Genomic DNA, 22,715 nt, shown 5'->3' on the forward strand with positions numbered 1-22,715 from the left:
TAGTTTTGCTTTAGTTCCAATCTAAGAATCATGATTATTAAATTTGTGAATGATAGTAAAGTGGATGTGATGGGAAGTATCTCAAGTAGAATTTTAGTATCTTGTTAAGTCTTAGAAGTTATATTTTCAGTATTAAAAAAACGGATTTGACTTGCACTCTCAGGAGTTAGCAATAATTCACTCTCAGGTGAGGGTCCCTACTAGCACTTCCTCCAGAAGCTGCAATAAAACTTCTCAGCCATTTTCTGGTTCTTGGCTGCAGTTATGGAGAGTTGTAGTAAGAAGAATCCAACCCCAAATTTGGTGATGGCCCCAAATTATAAACGTAATAAAACCTTAAATGGCCAATGACACCATAAGTAGATAAAATAGGGGCTGGGTATGCCAGATTAATTAGCAATTTGTCATTAGTGCGTAGGAGAAAGGGTTTGGCGTTCTAAGTAAGAACTGAAGCTTTATTTACTGAAACTTCTTTTAGAGATCAGCTTAATTTTAAAAAATGATGAAAATAATTTGCTTTCTAGGTTTTATAGTGGAGGAAAAGTTTTAGGGAGCTCTTTTGCCATTTGGAAATTTTCCTATAGAGCTCATCCTGTTTGGAATGAGACAGTTTTCTTACACATTAAAAAAGTATATTTTTATTGATTTCAGAGAGGAAGGAGAGAGAGAGAGATGAAACATCAATGATAGAAGAGAAATCATTGATTGGCTGCCTTCTGCACACCCCACACTGGGGACCGAGCTCGCAACCAGGGCATATGGCCTGACTGGGAATTAAACTATGACCTCCTGGTTCGTAGGTCGATGCTCAACCACTGAGCAACACCAGCCGGACATTCTTACACATTTTTAATGTTGGTTTATAGAAGTTCTGGATGGGCAGTAACAATATAAGTCATCTCTGCCTGTGCACAAAGACCCTGGCACAGCTCAGCTGCAAATGAGAAATAAAGGACTGGACTTAAGTTTAACTCATATTAGATATGGAAACAAGCAAGAATATTAATGTGTGAATTAAACTTTAAAGCCTAAACTTTTGCTTTATTTTCAGCTTCATCTAATTTATTGAAATTAGTCTGGGTGCCCGGCCAGTGTGGCTCAGTGGTTGAGAGTCAAACTATGAACCAGAAGGTCATAGTTCAATTCTCTGTCAGGGCACAAGCCTGGGTTGAGGGCTAGATCCCTAGTGGGGAGTGTACAGGAGCCAGCTGATTGGTAGCTCTCTCTCATCATTGTTGTGTTGATATTTCTATCTCTCTCTCCCTCTCCCTTCCTCTCTGAAATCAATAAAAATATATTTTAAAAAATTAGTCTGGGTATCTTTTAAGCAAGCAATGGGAGTAGGTTGATAAAATACAGGTTATTTTAAATTAGAATCCAGTATTCAATTTATATATTTTACTAGCCCTCAGCTTCAGCGGAATGCACTTACAAGATGGAACTTCTGTACTATATATTAATAAAATTTTACTCTCATATTTTCTGTAATTTCCTTTTTTAGATTTAGACTTCAGACAGTACATAATCAGATTCTTGTGGTTAAAATAAAGGTTTCAAACTCATTTCTATTTTCTGTTTCAACAAGTATTTCTTGTATTGCTTATTCTGGTCTGTCTTTACCTAACTTATTCCTATCTTTATTTTTTCAACTTTCTTTTCTTTATTTTATTCTAACGAAGATTCTGCTTTCTTCATCTAAACCTGTCCCAAAAACCTATGTGCCAAAACTTGGCAAAGGTGATGTAAAGGATAAGTTTGAAGCCATGCAGAGAGCCAGGGAAGAAAGAAATCAAAGGAGATCTAGAGACGAAAAGCAAAGAAGAAAAGAACAATATATTAGAGAGAGAGAATGGAACAGGAGAAAACAGGAGGTTATTTTATTTTATTTTACTATTGTGCAAATATTCATCTTATTAATTTATATTTCATTATTCACATTTACTGTTTCATATTAACCATAATTAAGATAATTTTCTGTATTTAAAAACTAATTTCCAACTCTGCATATAATGTGGTTTAGTCTAAATTTGTGACATGTTCATATTAATTTAACCATCTAGATTAAAGAAATGCTTGCTTCTGATGAAGAGGGAGAGGTATCTTCTAAAGTAGATAAAGCTTATGTTCCCAAGCTAACAGGTAAGACACTTGAAGGGTAAATTGTAAATGAAATTGTAAAGAAAGAAAACAGCAAAGTATCAAGCATGTTTCATCTATTCTCAGGAACTGTTAAAGGTAGATTTGCTGAAATGGAGAAACAAAGACAAGAGGAACAAAGGAAGAGAACAGAGGAGGAACGAAAACGCAGAATTGAGCAGGATATGTTAGAAAAAAGGAAGATACAACGTGAATTAGCAAAAAGGGCTGAGCAGGTATAAACTAAATATTAAGTTAGTATTTGCTTTAGAAACTAATTTTACAGAGTAAAACTAATCATTATGCTGCCTAATTAAAATATTTTAATATAACATGAACCTATTACATAGTAGCTACCTTGAAAACAAGATCCTAACCACAAATATTTAATATCAAATGTCTAGAAGGCTAAGGGCAGAATGTGCCTATTTTAAGGTTGAATTTTTTTTTGTTATATACCATCTTACCCTTCCATCCACACTCCTTACACTGTCCACATTGGTTATTTTTCTTGACATGTTAGAGGATTTTATCTATATATATAAAAGCCTAAGTGACCGAATGACCAGTAGCTATGATGCGCTCAATGCAGGAGCTGCCCCCTGGTGGTCAGTGCACTCCCACAGCAGGAGCGCTGCTCAGCTGACAGACGGGAGCCAGACACAGGGCTCACGACTGGCCTGGCCATCACAGCCTGGAGACCTCAGCAGAGCTGCAGTGAACCTACCTAGTGGCGGCGGTGGCAGACGCAGTGGTGCCGGGATGAGCAGGAGCGGCAGGCAGTGTTGGACTGCCGGTTTTGGCCCAATCCACGCAGGCTATGCCGAGGGACCCCAGTATAGATATACTGGTATAGATATTGGGCTTCTAGTATAGATATAAGACAATTTCACATATAAGCTATCCACAAACACTTAATAAAATGCTGGTCTTTTAATAGCAATCAGTAAATACTTGGTTATTATCAAACACTAAGGCATAATGAGCATATCTTTCTACTCAAGAATTTGAAACCAATTAAATCACATTTTATTTAATAATGGTATTATTAGTCCTAGTCGGTTTGGCTCAGTGGATAGAGCGTTGGCCTGCAGACCAAAGGGTCCTGGGTTCGATTGCAGCCAAGGGCACATACCGTGGTTGCAGGCTCCTCCCAGGCCCAGGCCCTTGGTCAGGGCTTGTGCAGGAGGCAACCAATCAATGTGTTTCTCTCACATTGATGTTTTTCTCTTTGTCTTTCCCTCTTTCCCTAATAAATCAATGGGAAAATTTCCTTGGGTGAAGATTAACAATAAATAAATAAATAAATAAATAAATAAATAAATAAAATATGTTCTGGAAATCTAATAAAAAATGGTATTATCTAGTTTAATTTTTTTTAAGTTGGGGATGGTAATAGGAGCGGGGAGCAAATGTATGTCAGCCATCTATAATAATAATAATAATAATAATAATAATAATAGTGTAATATGCTAATTAGACTGGACAGCCGAACAACCTTCTGGATGTCATTCTGGACGTCCTTCCAGATGAAGCTGCTATAGTGGGGGCCGAGGCAGAGGCAGTTAGGGGCAATCAGGCAATCAGGTGAGCAGTTAGGGGCGATCAGGCAGGCAGGCAGAGTGGTTAGGGGCAATCAGGCAGGCAGGCGAGCGGTTAGGGGCAATCAGGCAGGCAGGCAGGTGAGTGGTTAGGAGCCAGTGGTCCTGGATTGTGAGAGGGTGCAGGCTGGGCTGAGGGACCCACCCTCTCCGTGCACGAATTTCATGCACCAGGCCACTAGTTTCCTTTATATAACTGATGCCCATAGAGGAGAAATGAGAATTAAAGTATTATTATTGTGATTTTATATAATCTGTTAATGACCTTCGAATTCCCGTATATTTTAGCTAAGAGCATGAGAAGTAAGAGGCTGGTATTTTTGAAATACTCAAGAATATATGAAGTCCAGAAAAAACTAATCTCTCAAATTTTAATTATTATGACAGAAACTTACAGTTCTAATAGTAATAATTATATTTTAAATAAAGAACTAATTGATCACAAAAATTTCTTTAATATATTGATATTTGTTTTACATTATAAATAATCTGTAGTCATATAGTTGAATAGATGACAGAGACAGTTATACTGTTTACTAGAGGCCTAGTGCACGAAATCCGTGCATGGGGGGGTGGGTCCCTTAGCCCAGCCTGCACCTTCTCCAATCCGGGACCCCTCAGGGGATGTCGGACTGCTGGTTCAGGCCCAGTCCCACAGGGATTCCTGCGGGATTGGGCCTAAACTGGCAGTTGGATATCCCTCTCACAATCCGGGACTGCTGGCTCCTAACTGCTCACCTGCCTGATCACCCCTAACCACTCTGCCTGCCTGCCTGATAATCACTAATCCCTCTGCCTGCCAGCCTGATTGCCCCTAAACATCTCTCTGCTGGCCTGATCGCCCCTAAATGCCTCTGCCTCTGTCACCATGGCTTTGTCTAGAATAGTGGTTCTCAACCTTCTGGCCCTTTAAATACAGTTCCTTGTGTTGTGACCCAACCATAAAATTATTTTCGTTGCTACTTCATAACTGTAATGTTGCTACTATTATGAATCATAATGTAAATATCTGATATGCAGGATGGTCTTAGGCAACCCGTGAAAGGGTCGTTCGACCACCAAAGGGGTTGTGGCCCACAGGTTGAGAACCGCTGGTCTAGAAGGACGTCTGGAAGATGTCCTGTCTATCTGGTCTAATTAGCATATTACCCTTTTATTAGTATAGATAGATGTGCTAAACCAGATCTACACTGGAAGATCAAAAGAGATGATCAATGTTTTGAGCTTTATGAGATAATAATGGTATTTATTTTCCTAGAGTTGTAAATAAGGTTACCTGAGTTAATGAATGTAAAGCACTTAGAACTGTGCCTGGTACAGAGTAAATGGCTATACATACCTAATGTTTTACCTAAATAATAATACATATAGATAAAATATTATAGAACCATTTTAGTTTCTCCTCTCATCAGTTTTTTAACAAATATTGTAACAGAGTCTTCATAGTATATTATCTCTTAAAAAAACACATTGTAATTGTGAGATTGTACTTGGCTTTTTTTTTTTTTGCCTACTCTTTAAGTGCCTTAAATCTATTTGCTATGTTCTTTTCAGCTTCTGCTACTTTCTAAAAAGAAAAATGACAAAGAAAGCAAAGCATATGCCATATTTGCATGTCAAAGACATTTATTTACCTAGACTTTGCAAATAACCACTTCTATGGCACCAATAACCACTTGCATGGTGGCAGTTAATGACATATGCCAGATGAATTATAGGCAACAATTGAAAATTCCTCTATTTTATGACTATGTACCTCTTTATCTGAGGAAAGGATGGTATATACTTTGCCCCTGACACCTCCATAAAAGACTAGTATACCTTTGCAATGAAATTTCACAAGGGAATACAATTATAATATTAGAGGCCCAGTGCATGAAATTTGTGCACAGGTAGGGTTCCCTAGGCCTGGCTGGTGATCAGGGCCAAACAGGTTCCCGCCTTCCCCGTCTCCCCGCCTCCTCCTTCCCTCGCCACCCACACGCCGCCGCCGCCACCACCACCACGCGGTTCCCCCTGCCTCCCCGCCTCCTCCTTCCCTTGCTCCCTCAGCGCCCCGCTGCTGCTGCTGGTCATCCATCATGTTCTGTGCTGCCCCCTGGTGATCAGTGCACGTCATAGTGAGCAATCAAACTCCCAGTCTCCAGGTGGAATTCCCAAGGGGACACTTGCATATTAGCCTTTTACATATGTAGATTATAAAGATAATATATATGTAATTTCATTTGTATAAAGTATAAAATAAGGTAATAGCATTATAATAAAATATATAATTAAAATACAGGGTGTTTGGTAGCAAACAATGAGTATGCACATTGTTTAGTGTACTTCTTTTAAGTCTTGTCCATTTTCAAAAAAGCACTGATTACTCACTAGACCCATTGTAACCCAGGCACTGAATATGTAGGTAGTGGTTTCTCAAAGAAAAACTATGTGTATGTTGAAGACGTGAGTTTGAACATGATGAATACATAGGATACTCAAAGAGAGATGGAAATAAAATATAATCATGAAAGAGAACCACCTCAGTAACCCCTGATACTATGTGGCAGGGTGCCATACAGTCTTGGTTAATGAAATTTTTGACCTGTTTAATTATTTGAGAATATTTAGATAGAACGAAATGAACTACTAATAGCAATTTTTATCTTGCACATAATTTAAAATCCTAATTAAGTACATTTTCTGCTCATATCTAATACAATTAATCTTTCTTTGAATATAAGTAGTAAAGTATGACATAGGTAGTCAAGAAGAATCATTTAAAAAAATTTTTTTTAAATTGATTTTAGAGAGGAAGGGAGAGGGAGAGAGAGATAGAAACATCAATAATGAGAGAAAATCATCTCTGCCTCCTGCACACCCCCTACAGGGGATCAAGTACACAACCCAGGCATGTGCACTTGACCAGAATCGAACCTGGGACACTTCAGTTTACAGGCTGACACTCTCTCCACTGAGCCAAATAGCCTAGGGCAAGAAGAGTCTTAATGTTTGTTTGAAAAATCCACTTGTACGAGTCCATATTCAAGAATGCTATAGCCTTGGCTGGGTAGTTCAGTTAGAGTGTCATCCCAATAAGCCAAGGTTGCGGCTTCGATCCCTGGTCAGGGCACATACAAGAATCAACCAATGAATGCATAAGTGAGTGGAATGACAAATCGGTGACTCTCTCCCCTTCTCTCTATCTCCCCCCCCTTCCTTTCTTTCTAAAATCAGTCAATTTTTTTAAAAAGCTATAGGAGGGATTCCTGAGTCAGGAGGGAGTCTGAGTGAAATTCTTCCCAATACTCTCAATGTCTGGCTTCTCATCATATCTCTTAGAACTTTTTATTGAGAGATTGTGATTTGTAGAGGAATTGTTAACATCTTTTCGAAAGGAAATAATTTTGTAGTTATTTCATTATAGATCCAGTAAATTGTTTCTTAGTATAATACATCATTCAATAAAACGTTCACCATTTACATGGCGATAAATAATTCTGTAACAAAGCAAATTACTCTGAACACAACTATTGATCAACTATTAAAATATAAAAAGAGATATATTTTAACGATTTGTTCAGAATAATTTATTTTTCAAGAAATTTGGTATCTTAATAAAATGTATTACTTCTTACTTGACAGAGAACACAGAAGAGTGGGATGGTGTCAGAACAGGGCCTTAGCCAGCCCAGTTCCTAGTATGAACCAAGGTACAACAGAATTCCCTTAGGCTGCGTGAGGTACACGCTACTTCCAGGCTCTTTCACCGGAGTTAAAAATCAAATTAAGATAATAAGCAATCAGAATTTTTACTTTCTAACTTTTCCCATTGCTTATATTTCTTTTTCCTGAGATCTCAAACACTGCATTCTTTAAATTACCTTTCTTCTCTTCATTTCTCAGTTTTTGTACATTAGCCTGCCCTTCAAGCTAACAGTGATATTTCTTACGAGTAATGGCCAAATTGAGCTCCCTCCTTTTGAATGAGGGACTTCCCTACCTAGATTTGGTCAAAATATAAACAATTATGACTTCCAGAAATTTTTTCCCTTTCTAAACTAGCCATGTGAAAGCCTATACCTTTCATCACACTTTATTGTGTCAGTTATATTTTTTGTCATATATTTTTATTGTAAATACAGTTATGGTTATTTGATTGCTAATGATAGATTTTCTTTTACTGGGGCAGAGAAATGTTTCTGTATCTCAGTTTAAATGGATAATTTTATTAATAACTGATGCTTATGTAAGCTCACTGCCAGGTCATGAGTTTGGTCAATTATCCAAATTCGAATATTACAAAGGTAGGTAGGCTTTATTTTAATTTTTTCTTAATATATTGGTCCCTAGATATTGATATTTATATCAAAATGCAAAAACCAATATAAGGTTTAATCTTCAATTAAAGGGATATAATTAGCTAATTTGAAACAAAAATATTTCAAAAATTATAAATTAAAAATTTACCATAAGTCATAATTAAATTAGTTTTCCATTGTATGTTTAAAAGCAAAAAAAATAGATATCTGATGTAATGTAATGATATGAAATTCTCATTCAATAGATTGAGGACATAAACAATACGGGAACTGAATCAGCATCAGAGGTAAATGGACATTTACTTTAATGAAACATTCACCTAAAACTATCTGATTCACAAATAATCTTTTAATTAAAAATTAAGTTTTTATTCTTTTTATTATAAATTCAGCAACAACAATAAAAAGGACAAAAATATTTTGCAAAGCAAGATCATATTTTTGCACTTTTGACATTATACCTTAGTGTTTTTAAAGAAAAGTATGTTTTGTTTTCATGGTTAGAGACAGTCAGTTTGAGATAACTCTGGCAAGGCTACATATTTTTTTTAACTATCACTAATAGTTGAGATTGTTGAAAGCTTACAGTTTAAAAAGGCAGTTTTCTTTTCATCATTTGTCTTCTTTCCTCAGAGTTCCTGATAGTTTATTTGGTTATCACATATTAGTAGAGAGTATAGTATTATCTATCACCATGAAGAAAAATTTAACAGCCACAGAAAATTTAGTTACCCCTTTCTATCTAACAGAGGGTTAAAAATCAATTTGATGGTGTGCCTAAAACTACAGCCACATAAATTGGAACCAACAATAGATTATGTAATGCAACTAAAATACATTAAAAACAAAAACAAATTTAAGAGTTTCAAGAAGCTCAAATGCTGAAGAGTTTTGTTTCTAGTATAAAAATGTTTTATAAGTCACTTGGAAATCCTGTTTGTTTTTACCTACTAAATATTTGCTTTACTAAGTATTTAAAAACTTGCATGGAGAGCCCAGCCAGTCTGGCTCAGTGGTTGAGTGTCGACCTGTGATCCAGAAGGTCACAGTTTGATTCCAGGTTGGGGTATGCTCTGGTTGTGGGCTCGATCCCCAGTAGGGGTGTGCAGGAGGCACCTGATCAATGATTCTCTGTCATTGATATTTGTCTCTCTCTCCCTCTCCGTGAAATCAATAAAAAACATTTTAAAGAGAGATAAAAACTTGCATAGAGAGAAAAATGGAGAAACTTTGTGTGTTGAAACTGAATCCTTCTACCATCAAATTGATTTACAGTGTACTCACTTGCACACTACCTTTTGTGGGATTAGTGCATGAATAGCTACTAGTAAATTCAGCTAATGTCATGTAGTTTTATCTGAACAGCTGTATTAACACCATCTTCTAGGGAAGAAGATGATCCTTGAACCTTATCAGCAATGGATTTGCATTACATTAACTCATAATGTACAATGACTTTGGAGATAGAGCTATTTAATAAAAATCTGTAAAAAAATATAAATTTTTGTTCTTCATAACATTGATGGCAATGTAATGAAATTCACCAATGATGGAGGTAAAGTCCCATGAAACCTAAGTTTTGATTAGGAATATGCTAATTGTCTATTTTATAAATTAGGAAGGAGATGATTCACTACTTATAACAGTGGTTCCTGTGAAATCACACAAAACATCTGGAAAAATAAAGAATTTTGAGGATCTAGAAAAAGAAAGAGAAGAAAAAGAAAGGGTCAAGTCTGAAGAAGATAAAAGAATAAGATATGAAGAACAACGACGGTCTCTCAAGGAAGCAAAGTGTCTTTCCCTGGTCATGGTAATTCTTTTTTTTTTTTCCCTTAAGGAGCAAGTTAAAGCAGTAGAGATGGTTATCAGAATTTACTTTATGATTAAAAGATGGGTTTTTATGTTTTCTTAGGATGATGAACTGGATGATGAGGCAAAAAAAGAATCAACTTCTCCTGGAAAACTGAAGCTAACCTTTGAAGAATTAGAAAGACAAAGGCAAGAAAATCGAAGGAAGCAAGCTGAAGAAGAAGCAAGACAACGTTTAGAAGAAGAGAAGCGTGCTTTTGAAGAAGCAAGGCAGCAAATGGTAAAACAATCTTATCTATACTAATAATCTATACTAATAAAAGGGTAATATGGTAATTAGACCGGATAGACCAGATGTCCTTCCGGACAAAGCCGCAGTGGCTGCGTGGGCCAAGGAGGGCCGGCAGCCATGGCGGCAGCAGCAGTGGAGGTATAGGGGGTGGCGCCTTCCCATGATCGGCCCAGTTTTCTCCTGCAGAGGGAGGCCAGACTGCGGCTTAGGCCCGCTCCCCTCTAAGCCATCAGTAGGACATCCCCTGAGGGCTCCCGGACTGTGAGAGGGGGCAGGCCGGGCTGAGGGATCCCCCAAGTGCACCAGGCCTCTAGTATGTGTATACACACACACACACACACACACACACACATAGTGTAATCATTAAGAACATGAGTTTTGGAGCCAGACTGCCTGGGTTCAGATGTCTTCCATTAAAGTGTATAACATGGGCATTATTTAACCTGTCTTAGTTTCCTCATTTATAAAATTGTGAAAATAATTGTGCCTACTTTTTTAAAAAAAATATGTTTTATTGATTTTTTACAGAGAGGAAGGGAGAGGGATAGAGAGTTAGAAACATCGATGATGTGCCTGCAACCAAGGTACATGCCCTTGACCGGAATCGAACCTGGGACTTTTGTGTCAGCAGGCTGACGCTCTATCCACTGAGCCAAACCGGTTAGGACTGTGCCTACTTCTTAATTGTTAAAAGAGTTAATACCAAAAGCAGTTACAATAGTGTCATATAATAAGTGCTTCAAAAATGTTAACTCTTATTATATTAATAGATTTATCAATGAAAAATAAAATTGAAATAAGAAAACACCAATTCCAGATTGCATAAGAATTTAAAAATGGAACCTCTATAATTTTTTAAAGCTTTCATAATTTCTTCATCAACTTTTATTAATGATGTTCTAAGGAGTATATCTCCAAAATTTTATTTTTTATTTTTTAATTTTTTTAAAAATATATTTTATTAGTTTTTTACAGAGAGGAAGGGCTAGGGATAGAGAGTCAGAAACATTGATGAGAAAGAAACATCGATCAGCTGCCTCCTGCACACTCCCCACTGGGTATGTGCCCGCAACCAAGGTACATGCCCTTGACCGGAATCAAACCCGGGACCCTTGAGTCCGTAGGCCGATGCTCTATCCACTGAGCCAAACCGGTTAGGGCCAAAATTTTAATTTTTTAAACATTTGTTTGAAAATGTTATGAATTTTGAATAATCATAGTTGCATAATATCTATATATTTTAGATATCTTTAGTTGTCAGCTTAGTGAACTGAAATAGAAATACCATCAATTAATCAAATAACAAATTTCAATTTAATGTTAAATTAGAATCTTAATTATAAAATAAAATTTGACTTTTACAGAAATATTTTTTAATGAGAAATTTATTTTACTTCCAAAGAGAGACTGTGTAGGTATATTTTAACCTCAGTTTAAGTACATTCACACACACACACACACACACACACACACACACACACTTGTGCTAAATGTTTGCTCTGGGAAAGTTAATGTTTAATAACTCTTAAATGACCCCTTAAATTTTTAAATGCTTCATTGATCTATTTAAAATTTTGACTTGCTTGAGAAGTTTTATTTAACTTGAGTATATATTTATTTGGAATTTGTTCAAATTTGAATATTTTATCATATAAAATATTATAAAAGAAGGGGATTTAGGTCAAGTATATTTAGGGCAAAGAAATATTCCTGTTGAGATGGCTGATTCTGTGCCCTTTGATTGATAATTCATTCCTGTCTTTGATGAGTGAGAGTTGTTTCTTGGCTAGGTAAATGAAGAGGAGGAAAACCAAGACACAGAAAACATTTTTAAAAGGTACCGCCCTGGGAAACTCAAACTCAGTTTTGAAGAGCTGGAAAGACAAAGGAGAGAAGAGGAAAAAAGGAAAGCAGAAGAAGAAGCCAGAAGGAGAATAGAGGAGGAAAAGAAGGCATTTGCTGAAGCACGGAGAAGCATGGTAAGACAGAATATAACTGGATAATGCCATTAGGATTCACTCAGGTTTTCAGTTAAGAGAAACCATTAAACTTTGGGGAATACCCTGTTGTTTCTGAAATTTGTGCCAACAGTAGGGATGGCAAACAGTTTTTAAGTCTCCTGTGATGTAACACCTGCCATTTACAGGTGTTTGTTTCCATGTGGTGTTGAGAAGGTTCTAATTGAATTGCTTTGACTGGCATAGAGAGTTGAATATGGTCTTCCTTTTTCTGGGAGAGCATGTTTTCCAGGGCTAAGTATCCAAGTAGGGAATTTTTTTTATCTCCACCTTTCCTTCCCTCCTCTCCACTCTCCTTTCCCTTCCCACATTTCCTCCTTCCTCCCTTCCTCCTTCTCTCTTTTCAATTTCCATCACATCCAGTATATATTTAAAGCTATTTAATCACAAGTATTTAACTCCAAAATGCTCACCAGCAATATCATTGCTGGATATTGCTACCAACCTTAACTCTCACAAAGTTATACTTCTCATACCATTTTAATGATTGTGAAATCTAGTTATCTGACAAACTTTCTTTTCAAGAAAAGGTGACATGTGAACACAGCATCTCCTCCTTGAAACACTTCCATTGGCTTTGGTGGTCTGGCTTTCTTCCTGTGCCTGGGTGAGCTTCAGATACATATATCCAAGTGTTGATGAGGCTTTGTTACCCAACCAGATACTCACAACAGAAAAATCTATCATTTTTCTCACATTTCCCACTTCTACCACTATAATCCAGGTCATTGTTACCCTTTGCCTTGGGCCAACTCTTAATTAACTTGTTTTCTTGCCCTTAATCCATTCTTCCCTGAAAAGCCAGCAGTGATCTTTCTTTTAAAAAAAAAGAAAAAAAAAAAGTGAATTTGACAATGTTAAAAAATTTTCCACTTCCTGTAAGCAAAAAACACAAACTTTTAAAACAAATTTCTTTATAATCTTGCCCTACTATATTTCTCGTTCATTTCTTGATTCTTCTTTGACCTGCCAGACATGCTAAATTTCTTCCCAACTCTTCAAAAAGCTAGGCTTTCATGAATGCTATGTGAAGCATGTCCCTCGGTCCTTTCCCTGTGTTCTGCTATTTCCTAGTTCCATTTTCTCTGGGAAGCCTTCCCTGCTAACACGTGTTCCAGAGAGGTCTTCCTTTTATGCCTTCTCATAACATTTAGGACTTCCCCAGCGTAACACTAATGTTGTATTGTCGCTACACTCAGTGAGGCTGAGACCATTCACCAAGCATGTGGAACAACATATTCTAGCATAAAAAACTTCTGTTAATGTTTGTGGAATAAGTGAGATTAAAACTGTCTTATGTGCATTGTGAGGTAATCCTTGCTTCACAAATGGGTTCTACACAAAACCCCTGCAAACATTGTGAAACCACTTATTTTTTGTAGAATAATTCAGAAATGGTAAATGAAATAGCTATGAAGATCAGGAAAGCTACTCCTGGGGGCAGATTTTAGGCCCAGTGATTCACTAGTGGAATAGTGCAGGGAAGGAAAACTGTATTAAACAAAAAATCTAGTTTCCTAGAGACATTTATGTTATCAGAAAAGAGAGTTTCCCCTTCATTTATATTGTTTTCTTATCCAGGGCCAAGTATCATCATTTCATATTATAGATCAGCTAATTCATATATCACTAAAATTTTTTTTTCCAATCTTTGGATGGTAAGACCATATAAACATTGTTTCTTTTCTTTTCTTTTTTAAAAATATATTTTATTGATTTTTTACAGAGAGGAAGGGAGAGGGACAGAGAGCTAGAAACATCTATGAGAGAGAAACATCGATCAGCTGCCTCCTGCAAGCCCCCCACTGGGGATGTGCCCGCAACCAAGGCACATGCCCTTAACCGGAATTGAACCTGGGACCCTTGAATCCGCAGGCCAACGCTCTATCCACTGAGCCAAACCAGACAGGGCTAAACATTGTTTCTTAGTTGAACTGGTTCTTTGGTAAAGCCTGTCATATATAAATCTTAGAACAAATAATTACCCTTTGCCTCTCTCTTTCCCCTATGTCTATTTCAAGCCAGAAGTTTATGTATATACTTTCAGAAGATAGAAGAAGAGAAGTAGGCAATTGCTTTTCATGGTGAAGTGTATTCCAAGTCAATGATTTTAAAGCAAAATTTCTAATTGCAATTTAGAGATTGCCTATATACAGGGAATAATGTAATAATAAAACTGCCATTTTGTTATCATGGTGTCAAGCACAACTAAGTGTTTCCATACTTTATTTAGTTCTCATGACAACTCCATGCAAGTTGTTGCAGATAGATTCAGACTTTGGCTAGATAACTTGCCCAAGGTCACATCTAAATGGCTGTTAGACTAGATAACAGTATGGTGATTACAAGAGGGATAGTGGGGTGGAGAGAGGTAGGAGACAGTAAAGGGGAGATAAATGGTGATGGAAGAAAACTTCACTGGGGGTGCTGATGTATTATAGATTTGTACCCCTGAAACCCATGTAATTTTATTAACCAATGTCACCCCATAAATTCAATTTCTGGGGAAAAAAATGGCAGTCAGACATGGAATTCATGAAAGTACTAAAAAGAGTCTAAATCATTATTTATAATTTTATTATAGAAAGATCTTTAAGATTTGATTCCTCCATTTACCACTTACTTGTATTAACTTTGAACAAGTTACTTTTCAGTGCCTTAAAATGGGGATATTAATAATTCCTAGTTCGTAGAGTTACAGATAAAATAATTCAATACATGTAAAGTGCTTAGCATTGTTCCTGGCAGCTATATTAACTATTATTTATTTTTCAATTGGGCTGACCATAAATAAATCAGTACAGCCCAGCCAGTGTGACTCAGTGTGGTTGAGTGTTGACCTATGAACCAGGAGGTCATTGTTCAATTCCTGGTCAGGGCACATGCTCAGGTTGTGGGCTTGATCCCCAGTATGGGGTGTACAGGAGGCAGCCAATTAATTTCTCTCTCATCATTGATGTTTCTACGCTCTCTCCCTTCCTCTCTGAAATCAATTAATCAATAAATAAATCAGTATAATAAAATCATAGCATTAATTTCTGCTTGATTATGAAGGGATCCTGAGGGGTTATCTAATTCATTCAGACAAAACTGTGATTAAACTGAAATGCTCTATTTTTTTTTTAACCACAGGTTTATTTTAATCCAATTAAAAAGTATTTACTATTAGGGGATCTTAATGTCTAATTTCAATAACTGATAGTATAAACTCAAAGTATTTCATCGTGTTCATTGGGATGGAGAATAGATGGTCACCATTTCCTCTGTAATCACAAAATACCTTAGTCTACATTTTTTTAAATTAAATATTTATTGTTCAGATTATTACATTTGTTCCTCTTTTTTCCCCCCATAATTCCCCTCCTCCCAGTTCCCGCCCCACCCTTCACCCTCACTCCCCACCCACTGTCCTCATCCATAGGTGTACGATTTTTATCCAGTCTCTTCCCGCATCTCCCACACCCCTTACCCCTCCAAGAATAGTCAGTCCATTCCCTTTCTATGTCCCTGATTCTATTATAATCACCAGTTAATTCTGTACATCAGATTATTTATTCACTTGATTCTTAAATTCACTTGTTGATAGATGCATATTTGTTGTTCATAATTTGTATCTTTACCTTTTTCTTCTTCCTCTTCTTAAAGGATACCTTTCAGCATTTCATATAATACTGGTTTGGTGGTGATGAACTCCTTTAGCTTTTCCTTATCTGTGAAGCTCTTTATCTGACCTTCTATTCTGAATGATAGCTTTGCTGGATAAAGTAATCTTGGTTGTAGGTTCTTGGTATTCATCACTTTGAATATTTCTTGCCTCTCCCTTTTGGCCTGCAAAGTTTCTGTTGAGAAATCAGCTGACAGTCGTCTGGGTATTCCCTTGTAGGTAACTGAGTTTCTTTCTCTTGCTGCTTTTAAGATTCTCTCTTTGTCTTTTGCTCTTGGCATTTTAATTATGATGTGTCTTGGTGTGGTCCTCTTTGGATTCCTTTTGTTTGGGGTTCTCTATGCTTCCCGGACCTGTAAGTCTATTTCTTTCACCAGGTAGGGGAAGTTTTCTGTCATTATTTCTTCAAATAGGTTTTCAATATCTTGCTCTCTCTCATCTTCTGGCACCCCTATAATTCGGATGTTGGTACGCTTGAAGCTGTCCCAGAGGCTCCTTACACTATCTTCGTATTTTCGGATTATTTATTCATTTTGCTTTTCCGGTTGGGTATTTTTTGCTTCTTCGCATTTCAAATCTTTGACTTGATTCTTGCGCAACTCTGGTGTGCTGTTGAGTGTCTGTATAATATTCTTTATTTCAGTCAGTGTATGCTTAATTTCTAGTTGGTTCTTTATCACAACATCGAGGGTCTCATTAGATTTCTTGTAGATCCCATTAAGTTTATTGGCAGTTTCTAGAAACTTATTGAAAGATCTTAAAAGTGTGGTTTTGAGTTCTATATCCTCCATTTCTGTCATGTTTCTTTGTCTCCGCATTTTTTATGCTTTCTTGGTGCACCCCCTTGTCGTCTTTGTGCACAGTCTTGTTGTAGTTAAGCCTTGATTGTTGTAGGTAATACTGGCAGGGATTTGACCTCCAGGCCAGCTGGCTATGAGAATCAGCTGTGTGTGCAGTGGGAGAACTTCTGTGCTGGATCTCTAGGGCGGTGCTAATCTAGCCTTTGCCTGAGGCTATCCGGCAAATGCCTCTGTGCAGGGCTTGGGCGGGGCGGGTCCCAGGGGATCAACAGGGCGGGTGGAGGGAGCAGTTATGGCTGCTCTTGGTCCCGTTCCCAGAGGCTCTGCCTCTCAGAGTCCCAGCAACCACTGCAAACCTCGGAGAGAAAGCTGCCTTCGTGTTCCGACCGAAGCCAGACAGTCCCGCTTCTCCCGTTTGAGTCTGGGTCCCTAGAGACTCGCCCGGATCTGGAGCTCAGTCTGAGACTCCCTCCCGAGTGAAACAGACAACCGCACCCTCAGCCGCCAGCCCGCTCCGCACGCACCTTAGTATTTGACTTCAGCACTGCACCTCCTCTGAGTCTCGGTATGCTATTCTCTTTCCTCCTAGTTGTAGAACTTCCACTCAGCCAGCCTTCCTGTGGTTCTGGGTGATGTCCGTTCCGTCTTTTAGTTGTATTTTTGAAGTGTTTGTTCGAGGCAGCAAACTCCGGAGTTAACCTATGCCGCCATCTTGGTTTTTTCCCTACATTTTTCTAATAATTCCTCCCATTTATTGTTTTGTATTTTTTTAAAATATATTTTATTGATTTTTACAGAGAGGAAGGGAGACAGAGAGTTAGAAACATCGATGAGAGAGAAACATCGATCAGCTGCCTCCTGCACATCTCCCACTGGGGATGTGCCCGCAACCCAGGTACATGCCCTTGACCGGAATCGAACCTGGGACCCCTCAGTCCGCAGGCCGACGCTCCATCCACTGAGCCAAACCGGTTTTGGCTGTTTTGTATTTTTGAAGATAATTTAAGTCTCCTGGTTTTTAGTTCAATGTACAACCTTTTTATTCCAGTAATCATAGTTTCTATAAGAAATATTCCCTTTTTAGTACTAGTAAGCATAATTCTGACAAGGGTGATAAAATAATTATTTTATATAGGTAGTAGATGATGACTCCCCAGAGATGTATAAAACAATCTCTCAAGAATCTCTTACACCGGGAAAACTGGAATTTAATTTTGAAGAATTATTAAAACAAAAAATGGAAGAAGAAAAACGACGAACAGAGGAAGAACGGAAGCATAAGCTAGAAATGGAAAAACAGGAATTTGAACAACTGAGACAAGAAATGGGAGAGGTAAGGTTTTAAAAATATTCATTTGTATTCCACAAATATTAATTAATCTAAGTATTTTACATATATTTCCTTATAATAACTTTGTTAGTATTTATTATTCACATAAAGGACAAAACATACTCCAATGAGGCACTTGATACAGTTGCTCATATTGTTGAAACTGATAAACTGATACATGTAATCTAAAAAAGATAAAACTAAAGGAGTACCATGGATACTAATAGGAACATGAGTTTGGCAAGTCTTTGAGTCACTTTATTTTACTAAAGATAGAACTTTGGTGCTGTCACATTTTAGTGTGACTTCTGTAGTGTTGAAATCACACACACACACACACACACACACACACACACACACACACACAGACTGTACACGGCTGTCTGCATGGGCATGCAACTTGTGCCCTCACAGGACCCCATGTTCAGAAGGGTCATGTTTAGTGGTTTAATGCTCTCAGGTTGCCATCTTGAAATGTTTAATGATTTACTTTGAATCTGTTATGAAAGCCGACTGGACAATGGAACCTGTGCTTGAGTCTTAGAGCCTTGGCTCACCCACATATCCTGCCTCCCTATGGTGGGTTCTCAGGAGCCCTCTTCCCACCTCCTGATGCCCCCAAGGCCCTACCTTCTGCTTTTTGCCCTTGGACGCTGCAGCCCTTCATCTGAATGGCCAACCAATTGCATAGGCAGAGAGGAAAGGGAAAGGGAGGGGTCAGCATTCCAAGTCTCCCTCTGCCACTGATGGGGAGAGGCAGACAGCAAATGAACAGGGTTGGGGAACCAGTGGCTGTCACAACCTTGGACTAGCAGTGACACGGCATGTTTGGTAGGTGACTTGGTGGGAGCCCCTTGCCAATTCCTCCTAATCTAGGAACTGAGGGGTTCCTATGCAGAGGTTGCAATTTCTTAGAAGTTGCCTCTTCGTCATGTGTTAGGGCATTGGGCCTGTGGGGATATTTGCTTCCTTGCCGTCACTGACCAAGAGACTATAAAGGCTGTATAAATATATAGTTAATAAAATTAGTATGCTATAGGGAAATATTCCAAGGTCTAGCCTAAATTATAGCATTTATTTGGAAAAGGAAGCTGAAAATGAATATCATAAATTTATTAGTTTCTGGTATTTTAAGTAGTCTGTTTTTACCTCTAGATGAAAAAATAGAGGTAGTACAAAGAAATGTTTTCCCCCCTTAAATGAGCCATTAGGCCTCATGTCACATTCACTGTGACTACCTCCCCTAACCCATCCCTGCTTTTTTTGCCCCCTCAGCCTAAAATTGTAGATCTTCTCCAGGAAAAGTTTACCAGGAATAACAGCAATATTTACCATTTCATTTAATGAGATTAGGTTTTAGTGTAAGAAGTATACAAAGAACTAGTAATCACAATAGACAGGGTAAGGACTGGGGTGGGGTGGGAGCAATGGGTGACATCTGTATGATCAACAAATTTTAGAAAAGAACTAGTAATCATAAATTGTGAAAAGCCAAGGGAAAGGAATGTGAAAAGTTTTCAAAATAGAGTGCTATAAAAAATTAGATCCCGCCCTGGCTGGTGGCGGCTCAGTTGGTTGGAGTGTTGTCCAGTACACCAAGGGTTCAATTTCTGGTCAGGATACACACTTAGGTTGCAGGTTCCATCACCGGTTGGGACGCATATGGGAGACAACTGATGAATGTTTCTCTATTAATCTTTGTTTATCTCCCTTCCTCTCTAAAAATCAATAAAAGCATATCCTTGTGTGAGGATTAAAGAAAGAAGAGTAAAATGAAGAGAGACACTTCTTTTAAAAAAAATTAGATCCTGATTTTGATTGACTCCTTTTCTTGGCAAAATATAAAATTGAGAATACAAGTGATAGTGAAGTGTAGGGATTTTACCAGACTGTATCTGTAGAGGTGCTGTATCATTTGAGTATTAAGATTGACATTTAACTTTATTAGGCCACCAGCCATCATCAAATCTAAGACAAAAAGCATTTAGAGATACTCTGACTCTATTATATAGAGATGAAAAAATCATGTCCAGTGAGTTAAGCGATAAAATGGCCACACAGTATGAGTGTCAGAACTAGAACTTATATCTGACTCCTCCCTATCTCAGTGTTCTTTGAACAAAGAGCTTCCTACAATTCCTCGTAAAAGTTAATTTTTGATATACATACTTTAGCAGGTTGTATTTAAGTATTGTGCAGGGAGGTTATTTAACCTTTATTTTGGGTTTTAAATAGGAAATGGTGAACACTTTTTGGATGTTTATAATACAAACTCATTTTTTAGTATTTAATATATAAAATACCTTTTTTTTTTTTTAAGGAAGAGGAAGAAAATGAAACCTTTGAATTGAGCAGGGAATATGAAGAATTAATCAAATTGAAAAGGAGTGGCTCCATTCAAGCTAAAAATCTAAAAAGCAAGTTTGAAAAAATTGGACAGTTGTCTGAAAAAGAAATACAGAAAAAGATAGAAGAAGAACGAGCAAGAAGGAGAGCGATTGACCTTGAAATTAAAGAGCGAGAAGCAGAACACTTCCATGAGGTAAACTATTTTATATTTAACGTTGTTATGGTACTAAAATGATGATTCAACAGAAGTTAACACTGGCTTTGAAATAAGTTTTGGGAACTAAATAGCAAAAACACATCAAGATCTTAAAAGACTTTAAAATTATTTTTCCACTCTAGCATTGTTTCACAATTTTATTGGAATTAAAGCCAATAGTGAACACCAAATGTTTCACTCTAGCAAAAAACAAAACAAAATTATTTATGGGCGTAAGTTTTAGCTTGAATCAGTACAAGCAATATATATTTGAATTAAACTCCAGAGATTATTCATTTACTCCAGTGATGGCGAACCTATGACACGCGTGTCAGAGGTGACACACGAACTCATTTTTTTGGTTGATTTTTGTTAAATGGCATTTAAATATATAAAATAAATATCAAAAATATAAATCTTTGTTTTACTATGGTTGCAAATATCAAAAAATTTCTATATGGCCCTGACTGGTTTGGCTCAGTGGATAGAGCGTCAGCCTGTGGACTGAAGGGTCCCAGGTTCGATTCCGGTCAAGGACATGTACCATGTTGCGGGCACATTCCCAGTGGAGGGTGTGCAGGAGGCAGCTGATCGATGTTTCTCTCTCATTGATGTTTCTAACTCTCTATCCCTTTCCCTTCCTCTCTGTAAAAAATCAATAAAATATATTTAAAAAAAAATTTCTATATGTGACACGGCACCAGAGTTAAGTTAGGGTTTTTCAAAATGCTGACACGCCGAGCTCAAAAGGCTCGCCATCACTGATTTACTCTCTTAAAGATGAGGCCAATAAACCCTATATGACTAAATAAAAATTCAGATAGCATGAATTTGAAGTACCTCCAAGTGTAAAATGAGGCGATCACTAAATGACCTGTAAAGTCCCCTCCAGTTTGAGGACTAGTTCCATGGTTATGAATATTGGTTTAAATAGGACCTTGGAATGTTTTTCTGCCAGAGCATTCAACCAGTATTTCTCTAAAAATGCATTTTCATCAGATGTTCAACTAAGAAAACAGGTGTGGAAGCTGGGAGGGCCATCAGAGGAGGTTGTTAATAGAAAGTATGTGCAAATTCTCAAGATTAAAAAGAATCTACTATTGAGGCAAACAGAGTGCAAAAACAGCTAATGATAAAGATCCAAGTACAGGTGAGATGACCATGAAAGGTCGTAGATGACACGTTAAGAAACTGTTTTATCGGGGAGCACTGAAGGGATTTTAAAAACACGGAGTAATATCAAGTTAGCATCTTAGATGGTTTTAGATTCATACATTAAAAAATTTACTTGAAAGCCTAGTATGTCCCAGGGACTGTTCTGGACACAAGGACTGCATTTTTTGAGCTGTATTTAGATAAAGTAAAAGCTGTCTGAAACAGGTACTGAACTCAGGTGAGAAGCAGGAGCTAGGGATTGTCACTTTTATGGATAGTATTTTAAAGTATAGAAACAGATAAAACCATTTTGAAACAGTTAATAGTTTGAAAGTAAATGATAAAACCCTGGAGAACACCAACATTTAATGTTTGTTTGGCCAAAATATCAGGTGGTTCTTTAGCAAGATAAATGTCGCTCTATCTAAAGTTCCATAAGCATGCATTTGATTCCCTTTGTTAAAGGCAGTGAAACCTCAGAGCAGTAATACCGAGCCCTATAAAATATGTAAGATAGAAATAAATGGTTACTTGTTTTATTGCTATTTATTAGCTCTCTTTTGTTTAAAAGGATATGGTACTAGGACATGGTTGATCTATAACCCATGTGGATGCCCTGAACACTGTTTCCTGTGAAGAATGTTGACATTCCTCTGAATATATCCCTCTAGATCAGTGGTTCTCAACCTTCGTAATGCCGCAACCTTTTAATACAGTTCCTCATGTTGTGACCCCCAACCATAAAATTATTTTCGTTGCTACTTCATAACTGTAATTTTGCTAGTTATGAATCGTAATGTAAATATCTGATATGCAGGATGTATTTTCATTGTTACTAATTGAACATAATTAAAGCATAGTGATTAATCACAAAAATATGTAATTATATATGTGTTTTCCGATGGTCTTAGGCGATCCCTGTGAAAGGGTCGTTCGACCCCCAGGGTTGAGAACCGCTGCTCTATATTAAAGGTCATTGAGCTACCTTTAAAAACTTAGCAGTTTTGGCATTGAGCACAGTCAACTTCAGAATAGGGCTGCCCCCCCTTCCCCCATCA

At 37.4% G+C, this 22,715-nt stretch overlaps 1 protein-coding gene across 8 annotated transcripts in view; it reads left to right on the forward strand.

Annotated features, from left to right (window-relative positions):
* NEXN (nexilin F-actin binding protein) overlaps positions 1-22,715 on the forward strand; it is a 42,035-nt gene that overhangs the window by 15,070 nt on the left and 4,250 nt on the right. For 4 of the 8 annotated variants that reach the window (XM_036349874.1, XM_036349878.1, XM_036349873.1 and 1 more), the window contains 9 exons: positions 1,680-1,871; positions 2,061-2,139; positions 2,224-2,372; positions 8,287-8,328; positions 9,660-9,854; positions 9,957-10,133; positions 11,936-12,124; positions 17,763-17,960; positions 20,278-20,499. In XM_036349874.1, the coding sequence (XP_036205767.1) occupies positions 1,680-1,871; positions 2,061-2,139; positions 2,224-2,372; positions 8,287-8,328; positions 9,660-9,854; positions 9,957-10,133; positions 11,936-12,124; positions 17,763-17,960; positions 20,278-20,499 (1,443 nt within the window). The remainder of the gene's footprint in view (positions 1-1,679; positions 1,872-2,060; positions 2,140-2,223; positions 2,373-8,286; positions 8,329-9,659; positions 9,855-9,956; positions 10,134-11,935; positions 12,125-17,762; positions 17,961-20,277; positions 20,500-22,715) is intronic. The other 4 variants (XM_036349877.1, XM_036349876.1, XM_036349881.1 and 1 more) reach the window with 2 other exon arrangements.

Source organism: Myotis myotis, unplaced genomic scaffold (assembly GCF_014108235.1).
Source record: "Myotis myotis isolate mMyoMyo1 unplaced genomic scaffold, mMyoMyo1.p scaffold_m19_p_2, whole genome shotgun sequence".
Lineage (NCBI taxonomy): Eukaryota > Metazoa > Chordata > Mammalia > Chiroptera > Vespertilionidae > Myotis > Myotis myotis.